The sequence below is a fragment of the Nelumbo nucifera genome, chromosome 2 (genome assembly GCF_055504915.1).
Source record: "Nelumbo nucifera cultivar China Antique chromosome 2, China Antique-T2T, whole genome shotgun sequence".
Classification (NCBI taxonomy): Eukaryota; Viridiplantae; Streptophyta; class Magnoliopsida; order Proteales; family Nelumbonaceae; genus Nelumbo; species Nelumbo nucifera.
In genome coordinates this window covers 92511923-92524846 of record NC_142650.1, presented here as the reverse complement: position 1 = coordinate 92524846, position 12924 = coordinate 92511923, and the positions used below count along the sequence as shown (strand labels likewise).

At 39.9% G+C, this 12924-nt stretch overlaps 1 protein-coding gene across 2 annotated transcripts in view; it reads right to left on the bottom strand.

The window, feature by feature from the left end:
* LOC104611994 (uncharacterized) overlaps positions 1-11158 on the bottom strand; it is a 37780-nt gene extending 26622 nt beyond the window's left edge. The window contains exons 1-4 of one of the 2 annotated variants that reach the window (XM_010279298.3): positions 10983-11158; positions 9105-10739; positions 8320-8546; positions 7893-8225 (exon numbers count right to left, since the gene is read on the bottom strand). In XM_010279298.3, coding sequence (XP_010277600.1) covers positions 7893-8225; positions 8320-8546; positions 9105-10655 — 2111 coding nt within the window. In that variant the 5' untranslated portion in view covers positions 10656-10739; positions 10983-11158. Of the gene's footprint in view, positions 1-7892; positions 8226-8319; positions 8547-9104; positions 10757-10982 lie in introns of those variants that run through there. The other variant, XM_088898663.1, reaches the window with a different exon arrangement.
* Positions 11159-12924: the final 1766 nt, after the last annotated feature.

Here is a 12924-nt window from a genome sequence, read left to right as displayed (position 1 = left end):
AGAAAAGGTGTTATTCAATAAAACTATCAATAATTTCAGTCAAGAAAGAGCAGAGGAAAGTTGGTGATCTCTTTAACAAATCACCATAAAGGCGCTAAAGATAGGTTCCTCGAGAAAAGGGAGAAACAAGGGAAAATTCTTGTTTTCCCCGTTAACCGACCTGTGACGAGATCCTATTCGCGGGCCCTTAACAAGAACCCTAAAAAATTAGGGCACCACTTCCTAGGTCAAAATTGAAGAGTCCAACAGAAATAGGACTCTTCCCCTTTCTCCAGTTTTTCCTGATTTTGATGAGAAACCCTAGACCAGCTACAAGGCACACAGATCCACCAAAAAAATCCAAAAACTGGGCTTATCTGAGAGGTTCGATCAACCTCTTAAATCACCATGCAGTCAGCCAATCTAGGGCTGCATGAGAGAACAACTTCAAAGAACCTTCAGCCCGCTCTGATACCAAGTAAAAATCACTAATTGCAAATTTAGTCGAGTTTCTTGTGAAAGGAAAGAGGGGGAAGATGAAGATTTCAGCAATAGAGAACAAAGAAGAAGAAGAAGAAAAGAGTAGGAAGTCAACCAGGATTGTAAAATTAACCCTAGCCGCCTACCTCTCATTATATTTATACTTAACTTAAGGGATAAGATATTACAAGGATGCCCTTAGTAGGGCGGCTACTAATATATTTGAACAGTCACAACTTAAAAAACATAAACTAATGGGCCTAAAACCCAACAACTTCCTAACTAAATAAAAAATAACTCGGACCAACTCAACAATGTGTTTTTTAGTTAAATTGCATGTAAATAGAAAAAGTTTATAAAATTTATTTTATTTTACTTTATATCACAAAATGTAGCATGGCTTACTAGTTTGGAAACGCAGCGAAATCTAAATGCATGTAAGGTGATCTGAGTACGAATCACCTCATTCGCATTTTTTATGGAGATTACTGAATGGACACCGTGTATCGGTGCGTATCTGCCAGTATCGGTGTGTATCGGCCAATATTGATGCGTATCGGCCAATACAATACGATACAGGCCGATACACATCTGTATCCGTTCGATACAAACGATTAATGGGATACGCTTGTATTCGTAGCGTATCCCATGTCGTTACTTACCGATACTGATACGATACACCCCATATCGGACGTATCGTATCAATATTTAAATCCTTGGTTGAAAGTAAAAATGGGCATTTACTCAGTGTTATAAGAACCCTATTGTGAGAATCTCATGCCCCTTCTTCATTTTGGGTAGGGCTGCTAGTACTACTGTTTTCTTGATTAATTGTGTTCCCTCTTCTATTCTTGCTAATACCTCCTTTTTAGAAGTTGTCCAATCATCCTCCAAAATTATCTAGTCTCCATGTTTTTTTTATCAAACTATCTAACCTTCATGTTTTTGGGTGTCTTTGCTTTGTTCATCTTTCGTCTCGTGAATGTTCCAAGTTATTTGCACAATCTATAATGTGTGCCTTTGTAGAATATAGCCCAAATCACAAAGTATTTCTTTTCTATGATCCCTCTTCTCACCGCATTCGTGTTTCTCGAAATATTGTTTTTCTTAAGCATATCTCCTTTTTTGTTGTTTTTTTTATCAGTGAATTGTCGGATTTATTAAATCAAAGCCAAAGATAGTACAATTTAAGGAGAGGCACGAGATGATACCTCCCCTTTAAGGAGGGCAGATGGAAGAAACCATCAATCCTTTAGTCAAAGAACATAACAAAGGAAAAGGAAAATTACAAAGAAGCCCAATACAATGAAACCCGAGTAGCCCCTTGTTTAGCAAGATAATCAACCAAGGCATTAGCCGATCTACCCAACCACTAAACTCTAAATATCATGCCCTCAATAGCCATTTGACCTTTTTTAAAATATCCTTAAAAGTCCCAAGTGACAATGCCCGGGTCAGCCAACCATCCTACTACCACCTTGGAGTCTCCTTCAATTATTAAGTTTCGCACTCCAAGTTGATAAGCAACCCGTACCCCCTGTGCCATAGCTAGGAGTTCAGCCCTCATAGTCTCCTATTCCCACCAGTCCCGAAAAAAAGGCAACGATGTTGCTGTTCTCATCTCTCAGTACACCACCAATCCCAGACGGTCCTGGGTTACCCTGACTACTTCCGTCAAAGTTCAGCTTAACAAAACCTTCCATCGGTGGAGTCCAAGTTACTTGAACTCTAGGCTTCTTATAGGAAGTGAGGGCAACTACAAACCAATTCCTCATTAAATCCTCAAATGAATAATCTTCAAAGAGCTTTAAGGATTTCAGCCACAAAATAGTCCTTGTAACAATACACTCTTTGACCTCAAGAATGCTTCTTTCCTTCTCCTGAAAAATTCTGAAATTTCTCTCTTCCCAAATAGTCCAAAGGAGAGCTGCTCTTATACACTTTAACATGACTCTCCTTCTTGTGGTCCACACAAAGGTAGAAGGGGAAAACAGCAAATTTATCTCAGTTGGCAAGTTCCACCTGCACTCAAACAAATCAAATACCCAATTCCAAATGGCTACAACAAAAGGACAAGAAATCAATAAGTGGTAACAGTCCTCATACTACGCTTTGCACAAAATACACCAGTTAGGGGATAAACACAAGAAAGGTCTTTTCTTCTGCAGGTTATTCACCGTATTGATTTTACCATAGTAAACTTCCCAACAAAACACAACAATTTTTGGGGGAATAGGCCTAGACCAAACTTCCTTAACTGGGAAAGCCCGAGGAAAAGAACTGGAGAAAAGGGAATTAAAGAAAGATGCACAAGTAAACGACCCTTTCGGAGTCAAAGTCCAAATCCTCTCATCAGAAATTAGTGGGTCCAGGCAAACAGAATCAAGTAACAATAAGAGCTCAAAAACTGATAAGGATTCTTCATCCCGCAACCCTCTACGAAATCCAAGGTCCCAATTTGTCGACAAAGGCATATACGGGAACAAAAGAAAGGAAGACACAGGTTCTTTTTTATAAAGGGAAATAGAGAAGAGAGAAGAGAGAAGGGAACATATCCTTAAGGGGCAAATTTCCCACCCAAGTGTCTTCCCAGAAAAGAGCACGAGTTCCAGAGCAAGCATCATACTTTACAAAGCGTAGGAACTGTGGAAGGATGCAATGAATTGCCTTCCAAGGTGTTGCAAGAGTTGCTCGTCTGGATACCCCTGCATCCCAACCATTTCCGGAATAGCCATGGATACTTGCCACCACTTTATGCCATAACCTCTCCCTCTCTAAAGGCCATCTCCACAACCACTTACCTAGAAGAGCTACATTCTTAAAAGTAATATTCTAAAGGCCATCTCCTATTTTGTTGTTGTTGCTAGACTATCTACTCCATCTATCTCTATTTTGTAGAATTTTGACTCACAGGATGTCTCTCCTCCAGCTAGTGTGAAAGATTTTCTTGTCTTCTATCACAAAAGGTTACATGCCCCAGATCCTACACCTACAACTCTACTTCCTCCCGGCCTAGATCATCCCTCAACTGATGCTCTTGTAAGTGATGTTCCTTCAGATTCTGTTTCTATGCCTACCACAACTCTTCGTCATTCCTCTCATATTTCCAGACCTCCTGATCGCTATGGTTTTCCTTCAAACCATAGTTCCTTGTCCGTTGTGTTATCTATCACAGATATTCCCCACTCATATTAGCATGCCATTACCAATCCTCATTGGAGAGAAGCCATGGATATAGGAATTCATGCCTTGCATGAGAATGACACTTGGGATTTGGTGGTTCCTCCATCAAATGCTTTAGACATTGGGTTTACACTGTCAAGTTGAAGTCTTATGGTTCATTGGAAGTCGTCTTGTTGCTTAGGGTTACACCCAAGAATATTGCATCAACTATGAGGAGACATTTGCTCCAGTTGCCAAAGATTACTACAATCTATATCCTCCTTGCACTATTTGATGTGCATTCATGGGCCATTTATCAGCTAGATGTGAAGAATGCCTTTCTTCATGGTGACATAAAGGAGACGGTATAGATGAAGCCTCCTCCTAGATACAATAGTGATCCCTCCTTTGTTTCCCGGCTAAAGCCTCCTCCTAGACACAATAGTGATCCCTCCTTGGGCCTGGTTTGAGAAGTTTTGGGATCTTTATCTGATCACTCACTATTTGTTTGTCAAAGATCTCAAGTCATTACAATCCTTTTGTTGTATGTAGATATGTTGTTGATTGGGGATGATGAGAATGGAATTCAGGAACTCAAGTCTCTTTTTTTTAGGGTAAATTACAAAGACACCCCCTATACTATGGGGTTAGTGACAAAGACTCCCCTGTACTTTAATTTGCAACAAAGACCCCCTTAAACTTTAGCTGTTAGACAAAGACCCCCTCCGTTAGTGTTCCGTCAGTTATCTTTAAAAAATATTTTTATTTAACTATTTTATTTTTTTAAATCCCCAAATTACCCTTTTCTTATTTATTTGAATGGTGAGAAAGATATCTTCGACAAACCGCCATAAATACCCATCATCACACTAAAACCGTAAAACGTAAAGCAAGAACCATTAGGAACCCGGTTCATAAACGTATTGAGAATCTAAAGAGGACAACACGTAGGATCCAAGAAGTGACTCTGCATTGATGCCTTTGACGACATCAAAAATAATCATGCGCTCCAAATTCTGCAACAAAAAAAGTTAGAAGTCAGTATTCCCTACTACTGATATTGGACTTCTGGGCTTAAACTTATCATGAATTGACGTCCAGTTATGCTCTTTCCGCCCTTCAATAGTTTTGAAAAACACTAATTAAATTTGAGATGCAAATGACTAGAAATCAACCAAAACATAGAAGCCACACGCTTAATCTAAACTAGTAATACAAAAGCCACACGCATAATCTCAACAAAGAATTATGCTTAAGAAACACACATGCACATGCTTAAGAATTATGCTTAAGAATGGTCTGGTTTCCCCTGAAATTCCATTGCAACCTCTTCACTCGAATGACCTTCTTCTTACCGATACAAGCCAATAGCACCAGATGCTTCAACCCCTCTTCTCCGCTACATCCAATCGAAATGTCGTGAGACATCTCACTGTTGTAGAATTGCTCTTTGTCGAATACAGTGGGTTGCCTGAGAAATGTTCTATTCGTGATACTAGAGAGAACTGGACAGCTGGCAAGATACCCGATTTGAACTTCTTGTCAATACAAGTGACTATATCTGCATTTTGGATCAAAGGGATCAATGATACTAGAGAACGACAACCCTGCATTGAACTACCTCCGCAAGAAGAGTCGTTCACTTGTATGGCATATTTGCTAACACAAGAAGCTATCTCTCATTACAGAAAGCACCCAAATGAAGAAAATGAGAATTTGGAGATGTGTTCTGATACAAAAAGAACAATACTATAGAGAGAGAGAGAGAGGAAGAGAGGGAGTATTGCTTCCTGTGCTAGAGAATATGGAAAGATTAAAGATACATCATGGATTCTCTTTTGTTCCTATCAACGGTCTTAAAGTTAGATTCTTTTTTTCCTTTTCTGGTGACGATCAAATGTGTTTTGGGTAATTAGGTTTTAAGAAAAAATGGTAAAAAAAGAAAATAGAAAAAGTTTAGTGGGGTAGTTTGGTAATTTAACACCTTCCATCATCTAACTTAACGGCTAAGGGGGTATTTGTCACAAAGTAAAAGTATAGGGGCGTCTTTGTTGCAAATTAAAGTACAGGGGGCTCTTTTCCACTGACCCCATAGTACGAGGGGGTCTTTGTAATTTACCCTTTTTTTTATCAGCAACACAGAAGGAACTCAAGTCTCTTCTCCACAAGTCCTTTCATATGAAAGACTTGGGAGTTCTCTTATTTCTTGGGATTAGAAGAACAACATAGTGATCGAGGTTACTTTGTTTGTCAGCACAAATATGCCTCTGACCTTGTTAAGCTTGCTGGTCTTACGAACACCAAACAGGATGATACATCCCTACAGCTCAATGTTAAATTGTCTAAATCTGATGGGACCTTGCTTCCTAATGCTACTCTACATCAACAATTTGTCGGGTCCCTCATCTATCTCACTATGACTGGTCCGAACATCTCTCATGCAGTTTATGTAGTTAGTCAGTTTGTTTCAGCCCCTCGTCAACCCCACATGACTGTTGTCCATCGGATTATTCGCTATGTTCATGGCACTTTATCTCAAGGACTATTTTTTTCCTCCTCTCAAATTCAGTTGAGGGCTTATGCTGATGCAGATTGGGTAGGCTGCCCCGACACCAAAAGGTCTACTACGAGGTGGTGTGTCTTTTTGGGCCACTCCCTCATCTCTTGGAAATGCAAGAAACAACAAACAGTTTCTAAGTTATTTACAGAAGCTAAATATATGGCTATGTCATCTGTGTGCAATGGGATTGTTTGGCTTCAATCTCTCCATGATGATCTTGGTGTTCACCTCCCTACACCTATTCCTCTCTATGCTGATAACACTAGTGCCATCAAGATTGCATATAATCCAGTGTTCCATGAGAGAACTAAGCACATTGAGGTGGACTGTCACTTTATTAAGGATCTATTTCTTGCAAGCTCCATCTCTCTTTCACATATAGCCTCCGATTTGCAAATTGTTGATATACTTACTAAGCATATAACGAGATCTAGAAATCTATATCTTGTGGGCAAATTGATGCTTATGTCTCAGCATCAGTTTGAGAGGGAGTGTAGAGACACTTGATGTACTATAATACTATGGTCCCTATTGTATTGTAGTCTTATTTTCTTCCTTTTATCTTTCAGCCCTCTAAGGGATCCTTTGTAATTGTACATAATTAATTAATATATATATGACTCATTGGGTGTGGGGGTCGATTATCAGATTAGACACCCCTGAAACCTTTGGTGTTCTCTCACAAACTGAAAGATTGACAAGCTCTTCACATGTTTAGTGGCCAGGTTATTTGTACTCTCCTTATTAATGAAGTTTCTCCTTGCTATTAATAAAAAGAAAATTTAAAATAAAATACTAGATGAAGAAAATTCATGAATGAACTCCAGGATGAGTCTATGAAATATTTTAAACCTCCAACCAAATATAAGTATAATCAGCTAATCAGCTTTTGAGATGATGAGATCCTCCAAGAGAAATGCTAGGTCCTCTTGGCTCTCCTTTCATAGACTTGCACTTTCTTTTCTTTTTCCCTTTTTAGGGGGCAGGGGGGTTGTTTCCGGTTGGCTGCAAAAAATTCAGAAACATACATATATAAAATGCTCTATGCATGCAGATCGGAGATAACCATCTAATCCATTAGTGGGTTTTGTTGGAAAAATGATTTCATAGATCAAAATAAGGATTGACAATCAAATCAACCACTTCATATTATGGTAGCAGTGATTTTAGGCATGGGAGTCCAGATGGATCATCACAAAAAGTAGTTCTGGCCAAAACATGTGCAGCACATTGATGATTACGACCTTGTAGACATGATTATGGTGTATGAAGTTGGCAAACAAATCAATAAGGCATGAAACAGCGTAGAACATAATGTCTACAAGAGCAGATTTCCACAAAATTATAAGCTTTGATGGGATTCTTAGGTTGAAAGAGAATAGAGATCCAAGTACGTTGGATGAGCACCCATAGTAAGTCTACTTGAACTCAATTATGCACAAAAATAGAGAATAAACAGTCTAAATTTTCAAGAAGAATTTGAAACATTTATCACAGAAACATCACACCAAAAGACATTTTTCATATATGGTTCTCCCAAACAAGAGCTGCTATTCATATATATTAGCATACTATTGAGAAATAGCTCATCATATTCTCCAACGGAGTAGTTAAAAATATAGTATTGAACCACAAAAGAAAGGAAAGTAGTAAGTGATGAATTGCAGATATGCCAACAGATAAAAAGTGAGAAACAGAAAGCAGGCTGCACCTGTTGCTAACAGTGAATAGCTCCTCATTTTGATTTATAAGAACATGGTCCAAAGGACAGTACTTCTCCCCTGTTTCCTGGTCATGGACTACTGCATGTCGATGACTAAATGTACCTCTTTCAACATCCTGACCACTCAGCCTAACATGGTTACCTTCGACTAGCAATGTAGCAAAAGCAAGTGCTTCCCCAACTGCCCAGTCAATACCTTCCCCTGTTTCAATCATCTGAGCACGTTGCTCAAAAATCTTCTTTACTGCTCTGTGAGGCTTGAAATTTTCAGGAAATGTAGTTATTGCCTTGCCAACATTCTTCAATATCTCAGGTTTAACCCTGTACAACCAGACAAAATTTTCAGTAGAAATAAATTCAGAAGTTATACTCAAGTACAAAATAAAGAGAAAGACAGCAAATAAAACAAACATACCCTGTGTTTCGGATACGAGAAAGCTGTTCAGGAGATTTAAATCCAGACCAGTAAGCTGAAAGCCAATCCCTTCTTTTTGGAACATAGTCTTTGCTGTTTAGATATTCTTCATTGAGAATGGAGCTAACCTTGTTGTTTACCTTATCAATCTCTTCTTGTGTGACTTGCCCAGACTCTAAAAGTTTCTTCTGGTAAATTTCTAAGGCAGACGGGTGGTTTCGAATGATCTGTCAGTGCCCAAATGCACCAGAAGCATTAGATTGTTTATAGAAATACCTTACAGTGACATATGTATATAATAAATGAACTGAATTATACAGACACCAGGAATGATTAAACCCCCTCCCAACACTCCCCTAAGAGTTATGACAGCATCATCCTTTGGAGGGGTGGTGGATGCCATTGTTCAAAGGATAAAGCAGTTTGATCGAACATGTTAGCAAGGTGAATGATAGAATATATTTTGCCTCGTGTTATCATTGTAGATAGACATATAAACAATAGGAATCTTCTGCCTCAATTTGTAGGGGCTACCATCCCATCAATGATTCCTCAACATATACAATCAATCTCTTGCAATCAAAGTCTTAATCCAATGCTTTTAGCTTCACTGCTTAAGGATAGGTTTCACTGCTGACATAAGGATGGCATCATTGTACACACACATAAGTTTGAAAAGAAATGAGAAGAAAACTGTCATAAGGTGTTCAGGTTAAAAGATGTAAGCCTTGTATCTTCAAACAACAAAAGGTGACAAAATATATAGAAAAGATGGAAGATCTTACTTGATACATTTTAGGTTGTGTGAAAGATGGCTCATCAATCTCATTGTGCCCAAACCGACGATAACACACTATATCCACCACTACATCAGAGTGGAATGTCTGGCGCCACTCTGCTGCAAGCTCAAAAACATGAACCACTGCTTCCATGTCATCACCATTTACATGAAAAATAGGAGCATTCAAGGCTTTAGCAACATCAGTACAATACTGTGAAGATCTACCAGATCTAGGATCAGTTGTGAAAGCCACTTGATTGTTCACCACAATGTGGATGGTGCCACCAGTTGTGTAGTTTGGAAGAGCACTAAGATGCAGGATTTCATAAACAACACCCTGCCCCGCAAAGCTCCCATCCCCATGAATTAACACCCCAAGATTCTTTGTCCTCTCAACATCATTAGAGTAAAACTGTTTCGCTCGAGTTTTTCCCATCACAACTGGATCAACAGCTTCCAAATGACTAGGATTAGCAACCAAAGATAGATGGATTCTCTTTCCACCCCTTGTTGGCCGATCATAAGAAGTACCTAAGTGATACTTGACATCACCGGTTCCTGTATATAGACCAACCTCATCAACAGGCTTTGTACCACCACTGAACTCACTGAAAATCTGAGCAAGTGGTTTCCGAACCACATTACCCAGTACATTCAATCTTCCTCTATGAGACATTCCTATAACAATGTTCTCAACCCCAAGATCTGCTGCTCGGTCAAACATCTCCTTCATACCAGGAATTAGTGTTTCTCCACCTTCAAGACCAAACCTTTTTGCAGCTGTCCACTTTGTGGCCAAAAAGTTCTCAAACTGAGTGCTCCATATAAGTCTATCAAGAATTACCTCTCTGCGCTGCCGGTTGTATTGATTGGGGGCGGGTGTCTCAATCTTGTCTCTTAACCAGTTACACTTTTCACGATCGGCAATATGCATGTACTCATAACCAACGCTCCCACAGTAAGCCTGTTCAAGCCGAGTCAGTATGGCTCGAAGGGTTTGCACTGGACGGTTCTCAGACAGGAAACCAGCCATGCTCCACACCCCAAGGAAGAATTCCCTGTCAAGATCAGCTTCTGTGAACCCATAAAAAGCAGGATCTAAATCCTCAGGGATCTCGCGTTCCTCCATCCCCAAAGGATCCAACTTGGCTTTCATGTGGCCATTAACCTGGTAAGCTCTCACTAGCAACAACAAGCGCATGCTCTCTTGGATCGTTTGGCCTGAGATTCCAGGTGATGTAGCAGCCTGGCCGACAAAGTTTCTGAAGAAATTGTCCCATGATTCATCCACACTGTTAGGATCATCTTCCCAAGCCCTCTGCAACTCTTCCAAGTAGACACTGCTAGTGCCATCAAGAAAGCTATCAGTCAACCTCGAGAGGGGCACCGGACGAGGAACAGGTGCAGCTTGCGCCTTCGGTTTACAGACCGTAGATTGAAAATATCGGTTCTGTGACGGAAGCACCCGTGACCTCTTCGCATAAGATCCTGCTTGAACCAAATTTCTCCTAATAGCTAACCTTGCCAAACTTGAAGCAGCTCTGAACCATGCCATTTCTATTGAGATAAATCCGTAAAACCCCTGATCTATTTATTAGAGATTCCCTGTTCTTCAGCCCAAGTTCAAATGCCAACCATTCTAACAGTGACAGACACCCAACAAGGAAAAGAAAAAGATTAAACTGAAAATTTTTTATTACCACCACCCATGAACAGACAGAAAACAGTAGAATCAAGCAGATTTATAAAACAAAAAAAAACAAAAAAGAATGGAATATGACATCTAGGGTGAAACCCTTAAAATTTTCTGTGCATTTCATAGGAATGCCGTAGAAGAGAAGAGCAGAAACTAAGGAAGAGAAGAAAAAGCAAATCAACTTACTGATAACTGTTGTTGATTCAAACCAGAAGGAAGAGATGCATAAGTGCTGAAGCTGCCATTACTTTTGCCGCCGGTCGCGGGCTTGAACTTAACGCTTGATACGTTTATGCGATTCTTTACTGTATGAACAGACAAGCCTGACTGTCTGAAAAGCTTTGCTCGACAACAGAAATGGAGTGAAATCATCCAATTACAGACACGTATATAGGTTGCACGTGGCTCAAACTCGCCACGTTTTTAGGACAAACCATACTTTTGCTGAATTGGGATCTAATCTCACAGAGGGCACCTCACACCGACCTTACAGATACATCCCACCGTGGAGTGAGAATATCTCCCATCAATAATAATACATAAATACGGAAAATATTCTCAATATATGATGAGATGTGCCTGTGAGATCGTTGTGAGGAGCGCTGTATAACGGCAAGACAATTTTGTCTTGCCGTATTGAGGCCACCGTTTGCCAAGTCATCTTCCAACAGTCTAGAGTACTAGGTTGGGAGACCGGATCTCCTCCTCACATAGGGTGTCTCACACGCGCCTCACACTCACATCCTATCATGCATTGGGAACATCTCTCATACTTTTAAGTTATTATTCACGGGAGATGTTCCTTATGCACAGTGGATGTGCATGTGAGGCACCCAAGTGTGAGGAGTAGATCCCATTCCCTAGGTTGGGATTTGATCCTCATACAAGGCGCCTCACAATGACCTCATAGGCACATTTCACCATGCATTTGGAACATAATGTTAAATAATAACACATAAGTACGGAGAGATGTTCCTAATGCACAGTGGGATATACCTATGAGGTCGATGTGAGGCGCCATGTGTGAGGCACATATCCAATCTCACTTTTGGGGTGTTCCTAAAAGAAAGATTTTATGCACCAAAAAAGATGAAGCTTCATTTGAAGTTTTTTTATTCTCGGGCATTTCATTGTACAAGCTTTCTAGGGTTCTAATCTTCTTGGTTTCCTATCTTTCATTGTCAAATGAAAAAAGACTTTTTCAGCCTAGGAACCTTTGAAAAACTTGAATCAATTTGGGAATGAATATAGTACGACTGAAGTAATACATTGCATATGGACAAGATGCCATCTTCAGAATGATTTAGGTTGTATTTGGTAGTATTGTTGTTCAAACCAAAAGATCTTGTGTTTATCAATACAAATTGGTCAAAAATATGTCTTGTCGGAATTCAAATCAATTGAACGTGATAGCGTTTTTTTTTTGGTAAATGAAAATCTATTAAAAGGAACCGACAAAAACACTAAGGATACATAACTATCCCTTGTTTACAACTGGCAAAAGGATTGTTGCAAGTTTAGAGGCGATAGTGAGGACTAGACCTGTTCATGGGCCGGGTCGGGCCGGGCTTTCACTTGTCATTAAGGGAAATATGCTAGGCCCGAGCCCGACCCGACCAACGGGCCTATAACTTGGGCCCAAGCCCGACCCTAATAAAAAGCCCGAAGCCCGAGCCCGAGCCCGAAGCCCGAACTAATAAAAAAAAAACAATTTTCCCTATTCAAATTAGAATTAAAAATTCAGATAGTTTTTTTTTTCTATTTAAATGAACAATGGGCCTACAAGATGGTTTTTTTCCCCTTTCTTTTATATTTTAAAACACAGTTTTACATTCTTAAATCAAAAAATTTATTCAAACGAACATAATCACATTACTCACTTTAAGTCTAATATTAGGTCGGGTCGGACCGGGCTCGGGCTGGGCTATTTTGACAAAACCCGAACCCGACTCGAATTTATTGCGGGCCGGGCTTTTTGGCCCGAATTTAAGCCTGCGGGCCTATAACCACGTTCAAACCCATCGGGCCACCCGACCCATGAACAGGTCTAGTGAGCACATACATAAGTTCTGTGGGTTCTAGCTAGTCTAGCTATATGGTGAGCTTCCGTAACTGCAGGTCTATTAAC